The sequence below is a fragment of the Aptenodytes patagonicus genome, chromosome 5 (genome assembly GCF_965638725.1).
Source record: "Aptenodytes patagonicus chromosome 5, bAptPat1.pri.cur, whole genome shotgun sequence".
NCBI lineage: Eukaryota > Metazoa > Chordata > Aves > Sphenisciformes > Spheniscidae > Aptenodytes > Aptenodytes patagonicus.
Genome location: NC_134953.1, coordinates 35,332,397 through 35,349,535, shown reverse-complemented (window position 1 = coordinate 35,349,535; position 17,139 = coordinate 35,332,397). Strand labels below are relative to the sequence as shown.

Genomic DNA, 17,139 nt, shown 5'->3' with positions numbered 1-17,139 from the left:
TTTTTTTTTTTTTGGTTAATTGAAAAAACTGACTGAAGAGTAAAAATCAGTTTTAGTCTAATCCTACAGGATAAGATCTCTTTCTTTAAATATAAAAAATACTTATTTACATTCATGATCTTAATGTAAAAACGGATGTAGAAAGCTAAACTATTTATTTAGGGCAAATGTTCGGAACTAAGCGTTTGTCTTTTTTTTGCCTGGTCTTCTCCCCCAGAGGAATCCTCTTTTTGGCTCCCCCTGTATGGAAACATGTGTTGCCGTTTAGTTGCTCAGCCTTCCTGCATGGCTAGGGATATGATGGTAGGATTTCTTAATCAGCAGGTAAGAAGACCTTGCTTGTGTTTACATCCTCTTCTGTTAATAGCTGTCACTAAGAGTCAATCATTAAAACATTTGCTTTTTCCTGAAGAGGTTTCTTGAGAACTGTTATTTTTTACCTGTTCTACCTAGAACAAGGGGGGAAATTCTATCTCACAGCTGCGTTTACAAACAGTATCTTCATTGGCTAAGTGTCAAGAAATAAATGTTTCCTTGGCATGCTTATCAATAAGATTATTTAGGCTGTTACATAAAGATCAAGTATAGTTGTTGTTTCAGAATCGGTTTAGGCTGGTACTTGACAGCAGCAGTCCTAATAATCCTGTGTACATACCTCTCATTGTGCTAGCACAAGAGTTCATATCACAGCATGGTGGATCTGACTGGTGAACCGAGCCATATTTAAACTCATCCCTTCAAAAATGATTCATGTGAACTCAGTTTGCTTCTCTATTTTGGTTCATTGCACAACTAAGCAAATGAGGAGGTGATAGTGGAGGGCCAGAGGGGCTGGGTCATTTGTCAGGAGTGCTGAATTACAGGCTTTAAACTGGTTGTGAAACTATAATGCATTTATGAAAGCTGTTCAGAAAAATCTGTTTGAGAAAGTGGAAATTCTAGACAAGTGTCTTTGCTTGACATTTCTTGAATGTACTGTGTATTTCCAAAGTGAGATACTCCTTATTTCTCTTATTGTGTAATTACTGTAGCAATAAAGGTGGTTTCTTTCTTACAGTGGACACCAGTTCTAGATTTCATTCTGTCTGTGCGAACCAGCAGATTCTATATTGTGAGTGTCACAAGACAATAAATCTGCAAAAACTGTAAAACACCAAAAAACATTTAAAGTATTGCTAACATTTCAAAAATTAGTGACTCTGAAATGTTCTGCAACAGAAAGTCTTTGTTTTAGGAAAGAATTCAGGGTGACTAAGTTTTGATCACAGAGGGCTGATCTGTGTATACCTTGTAATATGCTCTTAGTTTGTAGTTTCTTTGGCAATTTCTGACTATTTATTCCCTTTAGCAAATGATAGGAAGTCTAACTAACTGGAGGAGGCTGTATTGCGTACTAAGAGGAGGCAAGCTCTTTTGTTATTACTCTCCAGAAGAAATTGAGGCTAAACTGGAGCCAGCATTGACAGTTTCCATCAACAAGGTAAAATTGGTTGTATGGGGGGTTTTTTTGTTTGGATTTTTTGTTTATTCTGGAGGAGGTTGTTTTTGTTTTAAGGCATACCTACAGTCATTTGGGCTCTAAGCTGCTGGTATGCAGAATGCTTTATAGATAGCATGTGGGTGGGATATGCTTCAGTGAAATTTGCAGTCGCTGAATTTTTTAGCAAGGACATTACATTTCTTAGCTGTGGACGTAAGTTCCTTCTATTGCATTAGACTGGTTAACACAGAGGTAAAAAGGAGGATTTTTTTTTTAGGAAAAGTGATAACTTGTTATGTGACAGTTCCGTAAGACAGCCCTTGGAAATGTATTGCTTACAGTCCCTTAGCAATGCTCTTTTGCCCTCAGCAAGGTGAAATTTTAACAAAAGCTGCTTTTGTTGTTGTGTGTTATTTGACCACAGTCTTAATTAGGAGAGCTGGAAAATTGTTGAAAATATTTTAATGCCTTAAAATAAGCTGCTTTTCTTAATACTGGTTTTGTACAGTGCACAATAACTTTGGAAGTTCTGTGCTGTAGGATGACATTATTGCTGCTTTTCATACCCTGATTGGAAAGGTTGGGTTTAAAACTTAAAATTAAAATGTTACTTACTCTTTGGCTAAAGAAACATTAAGTATTTAATTTGAAGTAAGTATTTAAGTGTTCAGTTTAGGAATGTTCTTGGAAGGACCTTCTAGAATGGCGAGCATTAGAGTGAAGAGATGCTTTCAGAAACTGTTTTTGGTGCAGTCTTCAAGAGTTAATATCACGTAAGGATGAGCAGAGGAATTTAATATTATTTGCAATTGATGTAGCTAGATTCATCTTACATAAGTAACTAGACATATTTGGAAACTGTGTTAAGCACAGGTCGATCTGGATTCTGCCGCTGTACTACTTGAACGCTTGATGCCAACACTAATTCTGAAAGAAGCATTCCTCCTGTCCAGTTGCTTGTTCTGGCTGCTGTGCTGCTTTATGCCAGGGCAGGCATTAGGGCAGCTGACTGATGAATTGGATAAGGGAACTGATGTGGGTTAAAATTAGCTCATTTTGGGGGAAGGAGGAGACTTGGCTTCCACTGTGGTTCCCTTTAATAAATTCTCTTATCCAGTTCACTACATGGCTATACAAATGCTTGTGTGGTACAAGGAAGGGGCTAGGCTATGATTGAGAATGCGTAGGGACATAAAGAACTGCTTCTTACAACAGCAATATCAGCTTTTGGTGGCTTTAAAGTTTCTGGAAAACATGACTGCATTCTCACCTAGAGTGAGACTTTTATATAAACCAAACGTGTAAACTAGGGGTAGCAATGCGACCTGTTTGTGTTAGGACTTCTTTTTTTAATGTGCTAAGATTTAAATTGATTCCTTAATTAAAAACACCTTTCTGCTAGTGCCGTATCTTTTAACAAAGCCATTTTTTCTTCCAATTGTTCAGGCATTTACATTAAATAAATGTTTAGACTGCAATATATATTTAAGCAGACTTACTTGCTTACCTCTTCAGTCACTTTTAATTGCACTAGTCAGCCTTTGCCATAATTCTGCTTTCCAGCTATTCACAGTATCAGTTTAGAAATGGTAAACTTTAGTAAATTATAGAATTACTAAATCCATATTCTAAAATGTGACAGTAATATTTTTGAAAATTATCTGTCAGGCTATCTCAAATCTTTCCTTGGAGGTCTCTGTTTGAGTCTGTATCCTAGTTTTGCGTTTCCTTTTAAAAAAAACATACTAAGGTATTTTGCTCCTCCAAGTTACCAACGCACTTAGAACCTAAAATCCAGCTTAATAAGCCTTTGCTGGGAGACTGTCCGTACGTTTGCAGAGTAAAGCTAACATGTAGAAGGTACATAAATCATGTATCTTATACCATTTTACAAAAATGTCAGACTGCTGGAGAATATGACTGTGAATCCTTCTTCAATTTAAATTAAAACTGGAAAAAAATTGCAATTTAAAACATATTTGGATACTTTACTACTTAAACAGTTTCTCTTGAAAATAACTTAATGCCTGCAGATATTTTTTGATTCCTTTGTTATGAAATTTCTCTTACAGATTAAATGAAATCAAACTAATCATATGGGCTTGTCTGCTACATGTTGTTATAGAAACAGCAATTTCAAAATGAAAGTTGAGATTGAACATCAACTCTAGACGTTCTAACTAAAACCTCTTCTGGTTGCATATGTGGCATTTTCATTTGTAATGTGAAGCTGATCCTTTACATGTAATTGAAAGATACTTTCTGAAAAGTAATGAAATCATCTGGATTTATGAGAAACTCCCTGGAAAATATTCACACTGATAGCCTTATTTCCCATTCCCTTTGAATCAAGACTTGAAGAGCCATTAAGACCAGCAAAGTCATTACTTCAACTTCAGATGACTTCACTGCTACTGCTGTTGAGCAAGAATGGTTCTGCAGTTCCTATTATGCAAGTGCTACTATTATTGTTCCAGCTAAATGTGATTATAACATATTATATTGCACAACTAAGTAGGAAAAGAGAGATTATATTTTCTGTAGCAAAGAAAATTTGCTGGAATCCAATTTGAACAAGAAATATTCCTTATGGGCCAGTTCCTGAATTTTTTTCAAGTTTTCTTTAGTTTGAAATGAATAATGAAGGCCTTGCCTATACCTGATAGCCTAGCAAATCGGTGCAGGTGCCAGCGGTTCACGTTAGTTGCTCAGCATTTGGAATACGTATCCTATTGTGTCCTGGTCATAGATTATAAAACTTTTTGTGTGCCATGTGTGCCTGAAGCTTGAGGAATTCTGGGATGTCGCTTTGAATTAATGTAGGCCCGTGATTTCCTTCCTGGCATATTTTGCCAGTGCAGTCTTTGATCTGGTGCCACACAGTGCAGCAGGCCTAGAGCTATCTCTGCGCTCAAGCTAATCGTTGAGGTGAACAGGATGAGGAACTACAAGTGTTTGCAGGCACGGGCTCAGGGTTCATAGTTTGGTTGCTAAACAATGTAGCAGGAGTGAAAGGACAAAATCAAGTTGGCATTTCTGCAGACTGTTACCTGGAATGACAGTTCTTGTTGGAACATGTGTTCTGGGCTAGGTCAGGTAGAGAAATTCGTTGGAAAATGTAGTGATGGCTGCAGCAGCATAACTTCAGAGGAACCATGCAGTATTTCTAGGGAACCAGGGACTGGAGCAGAAGGATATCAATATGATTTCTTGCAAATGTGAACATTTAGGGAGCCAGCAATATGAGCAATATTCTCTGCATCAGGGAACTCCAGCAGTGGTGAAACGAGAGCAGCCCTGAAAATATCTGTGTTCTCTGTAGTAAGGCCTTTGTCCCATTGGTTGGCTTAGACAAGCCTTCATACATGTGAAAATATTTTGGAAAGCACAGACTAGTGAAATGCCTCTAAATATCTGGTATCTCACAATCATGTTGCATTTAGTCCTGCAATTGCTTGAAAGAGATTGTGGATGTGGGCTGGAGAAGCAGATATAATACCCAGATCCCACATCGTGGACCTTATAACACACATGCTCAAACTGTGCGTGGTTTGGAAACTATGCTTTATGGCTCCCTGGTGCTCCACAGAATGCTGGCTGGTTGTATAATGCCATCTCCTTCTCCTGGTTTTTAGCTGCTGCATTGTGCTAAGATAGCTAAAATGGCATAGAAATCCTAATATTGCTCTTCCATATTATATTTGCATATTATACTTACTATCCAGTGGCCACATGGATGTTATGTTAATACAAGTTCACAAAACAATGAAGATGAAAGGAGAAAATGTTCATAGCTGATCTGGTGAATTCAGTCTTGTGCATTAATATGTTTGAAAGCCATAATTTTAAATTTAACCATATTTCCCTACTTGCCTAAAACAAGCCCCATGAAAATTGTTAACATTACAGCAGAAACCAACACATGAACAGATTATATTTTGTTTCCAGTGTTGTGTTGTTATTTCTTGGTTTATTTTTTGGTACTAAAAGCGTGAAGGAAGTTTGTTATATGTGATTTGGTTTGTTTAATCTTAAAATAGATACACAGAACTGGATGTTAGGCTATTCAATATTTTTTTCAAGAACTGTAATTTGTTTTGATGTCTTAAAATGATCTTTATAACCAGTGTTCCTCAGTGTGTCGGGATTGGCTTAGCAGGAAAGTATTGCACCTCAGCAATAAAGAAGTTCTCTCTCTCTCTTTTTTTTTGGCTTGTGTTTGTTTTTTGTTTTTTGTTTTTAGCTTAAAAGATGAGCTTTCCAGAGAAGTACTATCAAGCAAAGAGATTTTTTGATTTTGGGGGAAAAGTATAGACGAAGGTTGCATTTTCATTACATTAAAAAAAAAAAAAAAAATCTATCATTTTCCCTTTTAGTCTTTCTTCACCTTAGAAAAAAAATAATCTTTTGCATATAGGACGTAAGACTGGCTTCAGCTTCCTCAAGAGAGTCATCTGAGTTCAAGATTCAACTCAGTTTTTCGTATTCTGATCCACTGATTGTTCTGGTCTTTACAATAGCTGTAGCAGGGTTGGTTCAGTTGTCTATAAGACTGCAAAAGGTTGAGCATTATTATAACATGGTACCTTAAGACACTTTTTTTTGTTGTTTTGCCTTTTTTTTTGTTGGGTTTTTTATTGTTTTATTTTTTTGTTAAATGGAACTGGGCATGTAGTGTAATTCACCCAAGCTTGGTAAATTCATCAGCCCATTACTGTAATGGCATCTTGTATCACTCCTTAAATATTCAAGCATCAGGAATAGATTGTTGCTTGAGGATTTATCTCCTTTGAATAATACCATAGTTGTGGGATAAAACCTGCAGCAAACATCATTAAATAAACTTGTGTGTATGGTATGCTTGAAGTTCTTACCTGTCAAATGTTAATCTATTTGATTTAATTTTTTTGCTGGTATCTATGGTTACCTGAGTTAATGGGATATAGAGCGCTTATGGATGAATTACTTCATCTCCTATTTTTAGACAGAAGAATTTAAATGAGCATATCCATCAGATATGCTACAAGCAGCTGTTGGTATTTCAAATGGTTACTTCAGTAATGCATTTAAAATCTGGGGAATGTTCTGTAGAATATTTTTTGTTTTTCTGAGTATCAGAACTAGGCTTATCCCCATGGGATCCCATGTGTAAACTTAATTTCTGTAGGTGTATATTTGACATCTTTAGCAGATGTTTGACATCTGGTTGAATTGTGTAAAAAGGAACATGGTTGATCTATCCACACTGTATTTTGAGGAATGCCCTGAGCCCACCTTTGTGGTCAGATTCACTGTCCATCCAGAGAGGAGACATTCAAACACAACTCTGGCTGTGGTTGTTGGCTTCCTTCAACACCTGGGGCATTCCCCATGCCAGGGGACACGCTTGAGCAGCAGGAGGGCGCTGCATGGTCTTAACGTGCATTAGGCAGCCTCGTGTCCTGCCAGGCTCCGGGTCCGGCCAGCTGTAGGGTGCCAGCTGGTTCCCTGGTGCCAAAACTCATCATCCTGTCAGGATTTGGGATTATGCTGCTCTCCTGGATATGCCGAAAATCCTTTTAAGAGCAGTGTTGTAATAGGCCATTGCTTGTTCAGTCAGGTTGAATTGTATACGCAAAGATATTTCTGGGGGTTCTGCTTTTGCTTTGTAAATAAAGTAATGTTAGTTATTTTAATTTGTTCATCATGTTGTGATGAGCATCAATGTTGATTAGTTGTGTTCTGGAAATTTTTTCAGTTGTGTTTTATCAGACTTTAACTAAAATCTTTCAGTATTTTACACATAAAACCATTTTTTTTCACTCAGTTAGGGGTAAGTGCTTTTTTTATTGTAGTGATGCCATAACAAATAAACTAGATACTATGAAAATACCACTGGATCTAGTCTAGTTTATAAAAATCAATTGAACTACGTCCCTGAACAGAAGGGGAAACCTTGGCTGTAACAGCGCTGCTGCGTAATCTGAGAGCCTTTAACATCAGCTGAAGAAATTTGATAGACTTGTGATATATATGTCATATATATCTCTCATAATCTCATGTATTTTTAATTGTTTCTATGTAGCTCTCCCTAATTAAGGCAAAACTAAAATGTCTATTTTGAAATGACAAATAGGATTTTTTTGTATTAGAGCAAAATGTTTTTTCATGCCGGAAATATGTTCTAGCAGAACTCTATAAGTGACTGTTACAAATGCTCCTTTAAATGTGGACTAGATAAGTTTCTTTTTAAATTTCCTGTCACTGTTGTATTAGCCCTGAATGTCCCGATTGACTAAGATGAACATAAAATAGATACAAGTTTAGAATACATTGCATAAACAATGAACCACAGAAGTACAGTAGGAGGCCTAAATAGTAACTGTAACAATGTGGTTGTCCAGCAGAAGAGTTCAGAGAAAAAGAGCTGCTTGCTGTTATTTTAGATTATTCGCTAAACTACTGTGGAGAGGGATGAGCTGTGTGAGATGAGCTGGTGAAAGCAGAGGGAGGGGAAACATAGAACATACATTCTATAATTCGGAACTAAAATGTAGTAATTCTGCTCCATTCCCTTATTTTTCATATTTTATGCCATTTTAATAGTTTTATGAGAAAATATTTTTATAAGCAGTTCTTGACATTAGTTCCTTTTTTTTTTTTTAATTGGAAATTGATCTGGATTAGATGAAAAAGCCAAATGATACCTCCCTTACGCTGTCATTGGCTATAAGGTGATGCCAGTGTGGAGCTGAAGCAGTAACTCATTACTACAGTTTGTTGTTCCTAGGAAACCAGAATTCGAGCTGTGGATAAGGACTCCAAAAGAAGAACTAATAACTTCTCTGTTATCAACCCTGTGTCTGGAGAGGCTGTGATGCAACTTTTTGCTACTGACAGTAGGGAAGAACTTCATAAGTGGATGGAGGCTTTCTGGCAGCACTTTTATGATCTGAGTAAGTAAGCAGGCAGTGCCGGCAGCATGCCCTCCAAGTGGGGTGTTATGTAACATTAAAGGGATCTTTGAACAATTTGAATTGGAATTGCTTCACAAGCCTTTGTTTGCAATGATGAGAAGAAAAATGTTCTTTGGGATAATATTGGGTGGTGGTCTAAACCGTTGGAAGGCAAATATTTGACTACACCAAAGTCCACGTGTTCAGTCTGGCTTTTTGCAGGAAACCAGAAGCAGAATATGTCCATCAGTCTCAAAAGAACTTGGTCTCTTTTAGCAGTATTCTAGATAATTTTTTTAAGGACTGCTAAATTCTCACCATCTCTTCCTCCGCTGTAGCAGGAAGAGTCCACCTCTGCCTGGGCATCCTACCAGTGGTGTGCTGGTTTTGTGAGATTCTGCAAGTATGAAACCTTTGGGCGTGGAAGCCTTAGTGGGAAGTGGTGAGGATGCTGGATTCATTTGGGGCCTTGGCTAGGATGCAGATGCAGCCAGCCCTTGCAAGTAGGCACACGTATGTGGGATTTCCTTGCTCAGCACTATTATGGATGAATTAAATTGCAGTTTGTTGCAACAGGGATTACTTGATTCTGTTGGTAATTCTAAGGTTTTGGTACCCCTTGTCACACGGGAATATGCTCACCTAGTCACACTCCAATCCAGTTGTGCAAATACACGCTGCTTACTTGAACCTGGTAAAAGCCACACCTGAGGCTTTGTAACAGATGATATAAATGAGATGATAAATTGATACCCTGATCCTTTGGCTAACCTCTGGAACAACACTGTTCTTACATGAGAGAAGTAACTTATTTATTGATGTAAATCAGTGAAACGGTATTGAAGTAGTATACTGTGTTGCTTGTTTAACACCAAATATTTATTATAAGAACTATATAGATTAATTTGTCTTCATCTTTTTCCTCTGCTTTAGTAGTTTGACTCACAGGTTTATTAAGAGTAGAGAACAAATGTCAGTTATTATGCTGTCATTGACAAGGTATAGTTATAGAATCATAGAATAATTTGGGTTGGATGGGACCTTTAAAGGTCATCTAGTCCAGCCCCCCTGCCGTGGACAGGGACATCTTCAACTCGATCAGGTTGCTCAGAGCCCCGTCCAACCTGACCTTGAATGTTTCCAGGGATGGGGCATCCACAACCTCTCTGGGCAACCTGTGCCAGTGTTTCACCACCCTCAGCGTAAAAAATTTCTTCCTTAGATCTAGTCTAAATCTACCCCCCTTTAGTTTAAAGCCATTCCCCCTTGTCCTGTCGCAACAGGCCCTGCTAAAAAGTTTGCCGCCATCTTTTTTAGAAGCCCCCTTTAAGTTAGTTCCCGATAGTCATTTTTACCAGGTCAGAAAACAGAACCAGGTCAATTAATGAAATATCGGGCTTCAGTCAGAGGCCACACCAATAAAATCAGTGAACTGAGGTTGTGGAAACTCGCTATTGTAGTTTGTATTTCTAGTCCTTTCTAGTTCTGATTTACAATGAGAAAAGGCTCTATCAATTAAAGAAACACACCAAGCAAAAACTAGGGCATCCTCTTTAAATTAGCTGTAGAGTGGGGTAAAAGAACTACTTCTTATTCATTATAGATAGAATACCCATGGATTTTTTGAGACATTTTCCTTAGGTTCAGAAAAAATGGGTCACTTGGCATTTAAATGCCTTTTTTCTTCCCTGGTTCTAAAATTCTCTTAAAATTAATGTGCTCAGAAAACTTGGGATGATTGGTATGAACAAAGTAATTTTACTGTGTCTTGTTTTCCTTAAGGTCAAAATCTATTAATAGAAAAAGAGGTTTCCTTGTCTGCTAACAGATAAAAGGCAAGTTATCCTCTATTAAAGACAGAACATTCCTTTAGTATAACATTGTAACATAGTTGTATAACATCCAGCTTGCAGTATATTGGAGGTTGTCCCCGATAACTTCATGAAGCTTCCCTAACCTTAAATTATTTTTTTTTTTAGTTTTTTTTTCTGATGAATTTATACTGTGTTTGGGGATTTGAAGGCAAAGTATGATATTTAACCTTCATAGTATAACAGTACTGCTGGGATGCTTAAATGAAAGGTAGTAGCTTATGACCTTTGTGCTAAGAGAATGACTACAGAGTTGAAAATACAAATGCATCCTGAGCATTCCTGCTAAACAAGAGTAAATGCTTACTGTTTAGCATTGCTTTGGAGATAGTTTCCTAACACAACCTAATAACGTCAATTTTTTTCAAGCTGAAGTGTTTAAGTTCCAGTCATTGTTCTCTTTTCTCTCTCAGGCCAGTGGAAACATTGTTGTGAAGAAGTTATGAAAATTGAGATTATGTCACCACGGAAACCACCTTTGTTCTTGACAAAAGAAGCGACCTCCGTCTACCATGATATGAGTAAGTGTGATTTGTCTTTTCAAGTTGCAGGGTAACAGAAACAACATTGTCTGTATTCAGATGGCCTCTGGTGTTGATGTTGAAACACTGAGATTTTCAAGGACAATTCAGACAATGAAAGAGCAACATAATTGCATACCAAGGAGTTCACATTAAATCTGAATTTGTAATCGCACAAATAATGAATACATTTTTATACCTTGAGCCAAAAAATCTGCAATCTGAACTGTAACTAGGGAGCCCTGAACACATTCAAAAAAGCTCTCACTAGAAATAAACATCATAAGAGTAGTATAAAGCTCAGGAAATGTAAAGGTAAAATAGTCCAGTCTGCAAACCAATAATGTCTTTAAATAGTTGCATGAAATTAATTTGCTGTTCTTAAAGCTATTTAAAGGCTTACCTAACATAACTTACCTAATTGTTTGGTCTTTGGTAATGATGTTGAAAAATATGCTTGGAAAATCTAGCTAGCGTGTATTTGAGACTTGTATTTTTACAGCGCAAAATGGTATGCAGCAGGATTATTTTAATAGTTTCATTACAGAAATAATATTTACAGACTAGAAAAAGTAGGTCACTTTGTTTTAATGGATCTGATGCAGTACTGGCTGAGAAACACTGTACAACTATAAATGCCTGACTTCTTGCTGCTTGAGATTGGAACTGTGAAGATGCTCAAAATGCCATGTGGGTCATTGAGTTACTGTGCATCAGAGCACCGAACAGTCAAGAGAGTCCTATCTAAGCTATGAATGCAGAGCAGAAAGGCAGTAAATCAACTATATAGAAGTTTTATGAAGGTAACACGGTAGCATAATTCTACCGATACTCAAGTACATCAGTGAGGAGCAGAACACAAACTCTGTTTCACTCTTAATATACCAGGTTTTTTTCCTGCTTACTTATGGTATTCATAGGAAAAACCCTGTGTTCAAAAATGTGTTGAAAATCATTAATGTGTGGCCTGCAATAGAAAAGATATTGCTGCTGTTTGAGGCTAGTATTACTGCAGTATACATAGAAAACTCAATATGAAGGATAAGAAATGGGGCAAGACAGTCTTAAAGCACATTAAAAAAATGATATATGTAAAGGTGTCCCATTTTCTGCAGGCTGGAAGCACAAGAATATTTAGTCATGGACTTTTTCGTGGGCCTTGTGTGAAACAAAATTTTCGAAGCATTATACAACAAAATATGTTTAATATCTAATACATATAGGTTTCTTAGTAGTACCTTATTTTTTCTACTTTACTTGGAAAGAAATATCAATGTTGTCTTGTACTGTCACAAAAACAGTTCCCTCCTGTCACCTCAGTTCTCTCTTTGAAAGCGTATGTAATCTTTTCCATTTCATCCATTAATACTCTTAATAGTAGTCCAGACTTCATGAGACATAGTTAATACAGTTTTGTATTCTGAATAGTAATAACGAAATAGGTAGCAGTAAAACCATTGGTGGCGTTTTAACTCGAGTTAATTGCTGTCCCTTGAAATTACAGGCATTGATTCTCCAGTGAAACATGAGGGCTTAGCTGATACCATACAAAGAAAAATTGAAGAGTGTGGTGGTGAATACCTGCTTGGCCAGCAAAAAGAGTCTGCATCTTCCCTATGGGTTTCACTCTTTGATGGATCTCATGAGATGGTTGTTCAGAAAAACATGCATCTGGGCCCAAAAAGAGATACTGCAAGTCCTAATGATAGCAGAGGAAAGAAAAGAAGAGCTCCACCTCCACCTGATGATAAGTCACCATACAGTGCAAAAGCACAGGTGAACACAGAGCAATTGGGCAAGGAAAACTGGGGGAAGTCTGACCGCACATCTGCTAGTAGTTCCTCCTTTGATTCAAAGTTCTCTGCGAAAATGCAGCAGTTGCAGACACCCATTGCTGCTCCTCGCAAAATTGGTCCTTGCAGAAAAAGCAGTTTAGCTGGCCATGGGAATACCATTTCGTTGGTTAACAAGACCGAGTCTGAAACCAAACCGGTACCAACCCCTAGACAGAAATGCGTCACAGAAATGCTAGACCCTAGATCATGGTTGCAGCCATAGACATCATAATTAGCATAGAAGAGTCCCTGGAATTTTGAGTTTCTCAGCCTTCTACTATAACTCTTGAGTAAAGATAGATTTTAGCATACAGCTTGTAAGTATTGAGGCTGAAGTTTTTTTCTTTTAGCCAGGGCATTACTGCTAGCTGCAGTCTCAGCTGTACTCATTATCGCTACCATCTAAATAATTGCACTAGTAACAGGGGCAGTTCTCTCTATCTGAAATAATGGTGCTACTTCTGGAAAGAGTGGTTCAGTACTTTCCCCTTGAAAAACTGGCAGTGTTCAGGGTAACTCGGTGTCCCTGCAGCAAGGATGTTACCATTGCCTTCTACCAGTCCCTCAGCTTAGCCCATCTGCAGCTCCTCAGACTAGTTCAAGTGGGAATTTCACACGCATTCAGCACAGATCTTGCAAAGCTGATTTTCTTGGGCTTCATGCTTGGCTTCACCTAAAATATTATTCTCTCTCCCTCACTGTTTGGGAACCACTGCTTATAAGATAATGTACTATGAAAAGTTATTGTGCTCTGCTGAATGGCTCTGTAACTCCGTATGAATTTCTGAAGCAATTCTATCAATTTAGTGTGGGATCTCCTAAGTTCTTGCTGGTGCATGCGCTGTCTGAATGGACCAGGATTATCTGTGTATGAGCAAGAATGTGATCTATCACTGCTGCTTCTTTCGGACTAACACAAACATGTAAAAGCAGTACCGTGTATGAACACCTATTCAGGATTTCATTTTTATGGTTGTTTTTTCTGACGAATGGGGCTCTGTAGCATAGCTTCTCCTTTGTGGAGCCTCTCAGCTGTTCCTGGTAGGTAGCTGGTTTGTAAACACGGCAGTGTTACTGGTAAACAAATAGGGTTTTTTCATCACTCGTTCTTTCTGAAATAGCAGAGAATAAGTACTTCAGGTGAAGATATTGAACTTTGATATTCTTTCATCGGACTGGTCACCATTTTTGTAAGAAGCATGGGTTGTTAGGGTTCCTGTGGCACCTGCAAAACATCTATTGCATACAGAAAAGATTCTGTTCTCCTGGATCTACGGCTTAAATATCCAACCCTTTCCTTGGCTGATGCATTTATCTCAGATGCTGGAACTTATCCAAGAGCAAAGGTCTGCTTGCAGATCTCCCTCTAGAGCCTTGGTATTCAGACCTGTGTTGAGAGAGTCATATCAGCAACTGTATACATACAGTTCATTAATTTTTTTTTTTCCTAAAGTGCGGATGGCTTTGGGAGCTTTACCATTTCTTCAGAAGATATTGTGTGCATGGTCGGTTTGTTTGTTTTATCTATTTTTTTGTCTTCTGCTAAGCTCTTGGCTGCACGGTTGTAAAGGTATCTGCTGAATTCCCATAGTAGTTCACTGGCTATTTGGGATGGGGCTTGAGAGGCAGGTTTCATTTACAAATCCTTTCGCAGGATTAGAGCCCTTCGTTTCTAGAATGTCCTTGTTCATTCTTCGTTTAATCACATTCCATTTTCCCTCTGAAACAACCATAATCATTCTTACAATAAATCATGCTGTTACTTAAGTGGATGGTTTGTGAGTGGTTTATAAATAGGAACAGAAAAACTGAAGAATAACTACATGATTATGTAAATCAGACACAGTCAACTAAGTGGACTGTGCAACTCTGAACAAGAAATTGGAAAAAATAAACAGGGGGAAGAAAAAGCATATTTTCCAAAATGCAGCTGCAGTTTATTTAGCTTTAAATTTAGTCTTAAATGTTACTGTGCTCTGGAAAGAAAGAGTATCTTTTTCTTGGTAACCCCCTTCCATTTAGTTGTTATATTTCAAAATAAATTTCATAAATATATAAGGCAAGAAGGCACCATAATGAGGATTTATTTTTAAATTCAACAGGCCATTGAATTTCAATGAGCAGTTTCTCTGTTAAATTCAGTGGCTTTGTTTTGAACTGAACATACATATTTTAGGAAGGCATTTAATATTAATTTAAAGTCTTCAAGTGATGAGAATTCACTCATACCTCCTGTTGCAATAGTTAATTACCCCAGGTACATTTTTCACTTGATTTTCTATCTGCATTTCTAGCTCCACCTTAAGTTATTTTGGTCTTTTTATGCATTTGATTGCTTATATTGATTTCTGTAGTATCAGCTTTTCTAATTGCTTGTGTGTAGTTATAAATCATGATTATGTCCCTTTTAACCTTTTCTCTGATGAGATGTGCTGAATTCCTTAACTTTCTTATGGCAAGGAACGTTATCCAAGACTAATTAATCTTCACATTCTTCTCTGTACTTCTCATGTATTGAAATATTTTTAAGTGTGACATCTCAATTAGATGCCACATGTCAATAGTGATCCATCAGGACTATATAGAGACAAAACGTGGTCATCTTACTCTGATTAATATCTCTCTCCCCTCTTTCCTCAAAAATAGTATTATCCTTTTTTTGTGGAAGCGTTGCCTTGGATGCTGACTTTTATGGCTCAAGTCCTCTTCAGAGTCTTTTTCAAGAATGCGGTACATCATCCTCTTATTATCCTACCTTATTTTTTCTTAGAAATACATGCTGTATTTTACCAACATTAAAATACTGCTCATGAAGTGATCCAGATTGCTCTGTATAAGTGACCTGTCCTCATTCTTTACTACTCCAGCAGTCTGCATGTCCTTTGCAAATTTATTGCAAGTGATTTTTACAGTTTCTTCCAGATCATTGATTTTTAAAATTGAATGCAAGGCAAGGTTTGTAGAGAGAGGTGATAAGTTTTTATTACATCAGTGACATGGGTAGGGGGGGTGGGGAAAAGCAAACAGACAGGCCATTGGGTTCGTGTCCCTTTTTTCCCAGACCCTTTAAAAAATTGAGTAAGATGGAAAACAACTATACTTCTTGCTGATTCCCTATTAATACTGCATTTTGAAATTAGTTTTCTGTCTTCAACATAACATTCTATATTGATTTGATCTAATACTGATATTTTAAAGAAAATGACATGTTCATCTGGTTTTCAGTAGGTGACAGGGTTCTTATGGGTAATACCTCAGTGCAGGTGTCTTTGCAAGCTGACCTTACTATATCAAAGAGTAAAACGCAACCTGTTGTTCAAGGCCTGTTCTCCATGAAGCTGTGTTGATTGACATTTTATATCTATCCTTAAATTACTCATATGAGCCAGTTCACTATATTGCCCTGATCACCACTAAGCAAACTAGGCCATTAATTACCCTGATCATCCTGCTTCAGAGCAACAGTGTTGGTCTTACGGTCCTGTCAAACGTCATGGCAGTGTTGAGACTTGTTTAACTAATTGCACATTTAGGCTCCTACAGCTGGAAAGGCTTCTGCTACCGAATATGGTGCCTGTTATTTTAAACAACCACTTTATAATCCCTATTATGAAGCATCAGTTGACTTCAGGTTTTAGTATTTATTGTTACCGACTTAGTCTTTTTTTTCCCCTTCCCTTTATTGCCATTTATTATTGCCTTCGCATGTTCTGTTAAGCAAGTTGGTTTAACTGATAAAAACTGCAGGCTACCAGCAAACGTTGATCTTCGCTATACAGTAAAGTTGGAGGAAATACTTGTACTCAGCTTTTGTCTATGCAAAAGAACATAAATATTAGTAATAAAAACAGAGCACAATGGTAGGAGTATAATTAGAAGATATATCTGTGAGGAAAATCGACGCTTTTCTTTGGCTTTTCCGTATAGTGACAAATTGTAATACTTTATTACTGATACTGGTCCCTTATCATTGCGTAGGCTTGTTCAGAAATTAGAACTCTTCCTTTGTTTTTTTTTCCTGAAGTTTTCCTGACTATAATGAGGACGAATATTCAAAACAGGAGTTAAGACCAATAAATTGCTTGTACCCAAGCACTCTAATAGGAGGAAGCCAGCTATGTCGCAGTGTGGTGCAGTGATGTTTTAGACTTTGCACTGATTCACTTCCCAGGCTGTGCGGTTTTAAGGACGTGGCCCAAGGCGGTCGCTGAAGCCTGTCTATTGGTAGTGCGTGAGGCTGGGGAGCTGTTAGTTTTCATCCTTCAAAGTGGAGGTGAAGGGGGAGTCTAGAGGCAGAGAGGTAGAACGCAGCCCGTTCCTTACGGGACACAGTGGAAACAGTTTAACTGCTGCTTCTGGGCACTAAAAGAGAACGTACCCATTAAGCTATCTTACCACTTGCGTTCAATCATGAGAGTGCTTTAATTGCATGACTCAAAATATCAGTGATCAAAAACCAAAAGTCATTTGATTAGCATCTATAAACAATGCCGAAAT

General features: G+C 37.6%; 1 protein-coding gene across 10 annotated transcripts in view; it reads left to right on the top strand.

The window, feature by feature from the left end:
• The window catches only part of RTKN2 (rhotekin 2), a 219,915-nt gene extending 204,282 nt beyond the window's left edge, over positions 1 to 15,633 (top strand). For all 10 annotated transcript variants that reach the window (XM_076339340.1, XM_076339333.1, XM_076339334.1 and 7 more), the window contains 5 exons: positions 218 to 324; positions 1,349 to 1,480; positions 8,250 to 8,415; positions 10,700 to 10,807; positions 12,312 to 15,633. In XM_076339340.1, the coding sequence (XP_076195455.1) occupies positions 218 to 324; positions 1,349 to 1,480; positions 8,250 to 8,415; positions 10,700 to 10,807; positions 12,312 to 12,865 (1,067 nt within the window). In that variant the 3' untranslated portion in view covers positions 12,866 to 15,633. The remainder of the gene's footprint in view (positions 1 to 217; positions 325 to 1,348; positions 1,481 to 8,249; positions 8,416 to 10,699; positions 10,808 to 12,311) is intronic.
• Positions 15,634 to 17,139: the final 1,506 nt, after the last annotated feature.